Raw genomic sequence first — 4,502 nt, forward strand, 5'->3', positions numbered from 1 at the left:
AGGGGGGGGTGGTTGGGTGGGTTCATACGATGGAGCGCGTAGAGAGCTGTGTAGTCAGAGGCATGTATGTATGTATGTATGTATGTATGCATAGTAGGTATAGTTAACTGGCCTTCGGAGCCGCAATGATGATGATGATGATGATGAGGGGGGGGGGGAAATGCCGGGGGGGACGGTGGTATGCCGGGGAATGTAACTCCGTCATGTACCGGAGCGAGCGCCGAGTGGTGTTGGACACCAGCGACGTGTGGTGGACGTTTCCTTTTGGCAAAAAATGTAGACGTAGCTTGAAGATTGACACGTACACGCACATACATACATACACACAGGACGCTCTGGAGCCGCATTTCGAGGTGGCCATGAAGCGACCTAGTGTCGTACGCTTCTCTACCGGCGGAGCGATGTTCGCGTACGTCGGCCGTACGAATGCTGTACACATTCATGCGACATACCACGGCCAGCCCCAGCTCGCGGCTCTCAAGGCCCACGCCTCCTTGGTCTTGGATCTCCGGTTTTCGGTGGACGATCGAATGCTTATTTCTGTGGGAGTTGGAGGAGCAGTGTAAGTGTTTGTTTTTTTTGCGATTACGAGTTTTAATGGTTTTTAGGGTTCTTAATTCTTTCGAAATCGCTCCGGGCAGGGTGCGGGTCGTGAGCTGTCCGGGAGAGACGTTTCTTCCTGGAGCCTTTCACCCGTGTCATGCCGTACAGCATGTTAATGTACGGCGAGTTGTGCTGTGCAGCGTTATAGATAGTTTGTTGCGCTGTGTTTGGCTTGTTGGCCAGGTCGATTTTGAACTGGTTCACTGACGATATGGCTGGCGGGGTTTATGGTTGGGGGGTAGGGTTTGGGGGTTTTATTTTTAAGGCCAGGTCTTACCCTCTTCTTTTTTCTGAAAGCAACCCCTTCGCTTTAAAAAACACACCTCTCTCGCTTTTCCCCTCCCCACCCCCTCCCCTTTTCCCCCTCATCCTTCCACCCACCCGCCCTCTCCCCCCCCTCTCTAATCCCACGACAGCTATTTTTGGGATCTTAATACGTTCAGCCGAGTTATGGATCTGGAACTGGTGGACAAACAGGCGCTGTACTGCTCTGTGGCCGTGTACAACTCCGAAACCGGTAAGTGGGTGAATGTGGAGGGGGTCGGAGGGGGTATATTAATGTAGGTGTCTATTGTTTTTGTGTGTGACGGAGCGCCAGCGGAGCATGTGTACAGGGATGTACGTATGTATGTATATGTATGCATATATGCTCCCGTTCTTAAGCTGTATGATGTTGTTACAGGGTGGTATAGCTTCACCAGCGGCCCCCTTTCCCTTGGAGGCAGTTCCTTGCTCTCCCCTGCTAGAGGGGCACCCTAATCCGTTCACCCCATCCGACTTCAGAATGTATTCGTTGGGTTCAGGAACTCACCACCAGCATCCAACCAAATCTAGCAGATCAACGGCACATCAATGTATGTATGTATGTACGTCCATCGATCCCCCGCAGGCGCGGCGGTGGTTCGCGCATCCGACGGACGAATGCAGCAGGTACGTGGTACGGGGGGTCGGGGGACGGTTTGGAGGGTGGTTAGGCTACATGGTGATTGGGATGGGGCAGTTGTAAGGGTGGTTGGGCGGTTGAGAAGTTGGGCGGTATAAGCGAGGTGGGGTTTAGGAGTGATTTGCTCCTAGCCCATACACCTCCACCATCCGTACACACACGCGCACACGAACTTGCTCTTACGTCCCCCCCCCCCCCCACACACACACCGCGTCACATCCACACAACGTTATTCCAAGCTTTGGGCGCGATGTCCCAAAACGAGATCCCCATGAGCTCTGAGACCATCACACAGAAATACATACACACATGCATACAGAAATGCATACAGAAATTATGAGGGTGCCCCGAAATACCGGGGAAGGCAGGGTTTCGCCGGGTTGCGGCCACGGGTGAAGATATGCCCCCCTGTCCCACACATGCATACAGGAATACACACACACACACACACACACTCACACACACACACACACACACGCACACACACACGCACACACACACACACACACGCACACACACACACACACTCACACACACACACACACACACACACGCACACACACACACACACACACACACACACACACACACACACACACACACACACACACTCACACACACACACACACACACACACGTGCAGACGTGTCTTTTTCACGCATCTGGCAGTCTAACGTGGTTCCCTCCGAAATAACGTCCTCGTGCCGTACAGATCTACAACGGCAAGGTGCAGTACGAGGTCATGTGCAAGGGCGGTCAAATGGCGCCTGCGTGTCTCCTAGGGGCGGATAAGGTGAGTCGGTCTGTATGTCTGTATTTACGTTTGTTTGGAGGAGGGAACTGGATGGGAGCTGCCCCGTCTAGGGGTGCGCGTCTCGATTGGTTGGAGCACACTAAAAGGACCATGCCCCAGCGACTTCATCATGTGCTCATGCGTTTTCGGTTAGGCTGTTGGGAGTTAGAGGTTAAATAGGCCTAATGGGCGTGAGCGCACCGCGCGTACCTGCAGGCTTTGTGGCTGTGGAGCGGTTGAAGATGAGTTGCATGTTTTCGAAGAATGCCCCGCTTACAAGAGCATACGGGCTAAGTATGATGTTGACCTAGTCCTTACGGGGCGCAGCATGCGCACCACTATGACTGAGGCGCCACCCCTGGCATTGGCCAGGTACCTCTCGGAAATTTGGGAGGCCAGGCACGTCGCGCTGAGGCGCTTCGCCCTGAAGCGGACGAGGGAGAATGAAGATGACCTCCCGCGTACCCGCATCAATACCAATACAACGTCCATGGCCCCCCCGGCTTTTACGGACACACCCGCACTTGTGTGCGGAACTTGTAATTTGTAATTTGTTTGGAGGAGGGAGGGGGGGAGCGGCGCCCTCACAGAGAAGAAATGAAAACCCAAATCCCCTCCTCAGTACTCCCCGGGACCCAGGCGGCCTCAGCCCACCCACCCCCCACCTCGCTCCTCTACATTTCCCCCTCTCCCTCATCTTACATCCCCCCCTCCCCCCTTAACCCCCTTAACCCCCCTAACCCCCACCCCCTGCTGTCTCCAAACACGCAGGTGCTGTTAGCCGCGGACGACAGCGGCGGTGTTGTCTCCCATGCCTGGCCTTCTGACCTGCCTCCCCGTCCAGGGTTTGCCTCCGTCGCACCCCCACCTCACACCTACCCCATTCACTCGTTCGCGGGCGGGGGCATCACCAGGATGGCGCTCGTCGCCTCCCGGGGACTGCTGTTCACGGCAAAGTGAGTGTGTGGGGGGGGGGGAAGACGAACCACACACGAGTGAAGCTGCTGCCAGGGCAAGAGTTTACCAAACGTAGAACTGGCCGAAAGGCGTCCGTGAAGACCGCGACGACCTCGGGATGACGAAGTGAAGAAGATGTCGGAAAAACGGGGGGGGGAAGGGAGGGGAGGGGAGTTGGGGGGATGTGCCTTGGGAGCGCGGGCAGGGTATTTTGAGGTTTGGGGTGGATTGGGAAAAATCACGCAACTGGTGAGGTGTTTGTGCGTGAGGGGAGGTGTAGGCGTAACGACGGAAAATAGTAAAATCGTCGTCGTTAACCGGGATGCGCCCTGTGGGTTTCGCAGCGGTGACGGAACCATAATGATGAGCAACATAGCCCTGGTGCTGGACGGAGTCCTGATGGAGTCCACCTTTGGTGCCGTACACACACGGGGCCGTCTAGCCGCCGCCACCGCCGCCGCCGCCAACTCAAGAATGGGCTCCGCGGCCTCGCAGCGCCTGCTAAACATTGGCGCTGCCGCCGCCGCCGCCGCCGGAGGGGGAGGGGGAGGGGGAGGGGTGCCACAGGGGGCGGCGGCGCAGATGGGCGCCGCCGCCGCCGCCGCCGGCGCGTCGTCGTCATCCACGTCGACGTCATCTGTTCCGTACTACATTACCATTCCGGAGGAGCGTTTCTTGGCGATTCGTGAGCGGGCGATTGAAGTGGCGCAGATGGTCGGCCATGCCAAGAACGATGCTGAATATCAGGTAACGTGGTGTTCTGTGAGCACGTGTCTGTATGTATGTGTATGCGTATGTGTGCGTGTATTTGCTTGTTAATGAACTGAGCCGCGGGCAGGAGCTGCCGAAGACGGGGCATACGAGTACCTTCACCGTGCGTATGTATGTATGTGTGTATGTAACCATGACCTGACCAAAGGCTCCGTACGAAATTCGTTGGTATGGCCCCTACCTACGTGGCATCTTAACCCGTAGCCGGCCTTAACCGGTCAACAGAAGAATTCGTTTGTGCTGTTGGGAGTTATTGGATCAGCGAAACCGCCGACCCAAACTGCAACACCCGCCAAACACATTCCCTTCACACCCCTTACACCCGTCACAACCACACCCCACACACACTCTTCAACTTCCATGCACGCGGCCATGCGTGGTCCAACTTTCGGCCCTTCGTTTCTCTTCCCTCCCCCTTCCCCCTCCCCCTTCCCC

The 4,502-nt window shown here is 56.3% G+C and overlaps 1 protein-coding gene across 1 annotated transcript in view; it reads left to right on the forward strand.

The window, feature by feature from the left end:
* VOLCADRAFT_99792 (uncharacterized protein) overlaps positions 1 to 4,502 on the forward strand; it is a gene marked incomplete at both ends in the record, with an annotated part of 18,603 nt that overhangs the window by 6,643 nt on the left and 7,458 nt on the right. Inside the window, 6 exons of the mRNA XM_002958458.1 lie at positions 330 to 562; positions 1,020 to 1,120; positions 1,493 to 1,533; positions 2,259 to 2,339; positions 3,111 to 3,295; positions 3,641 to 4,043. Coding sequence (XP_002958504.1) covers positions 330 to 562; positions 1,020 to 1,120; positions 1,493 to 1,533; positions 2,259 to 2,339; positions 3,111 to 3,295; positions 3,641 to 4,043 — 1,044 coding nt within the window. The remainder of the gene's footprint in view (positions 1 to 329; positions 563 to 1,019; positions 1,121 to 1,492; positions 1,534 to 2,258; positions 2,340 to 3,110; positions 3,296 to 3,640; positions 4,044 to 4,502) is intronic.

The sequence above is a fragment of the Volvox carteri genome, assembly GCF_000143455.1.
Source record: "Volvox carteri f. nagariensis unplaced genomic scaffold VOLCAscaffold_95, whole genome shotgun sequence".
In the NCBI taxonomy this organism is placed as follows: domain Eukaryota; kingdom Viridiplantae; phylum Chlorophyta; class Chlorophyceae; order Chlamydomonadales; family Volvocaceae; genus Volvox; species Volvox carteri.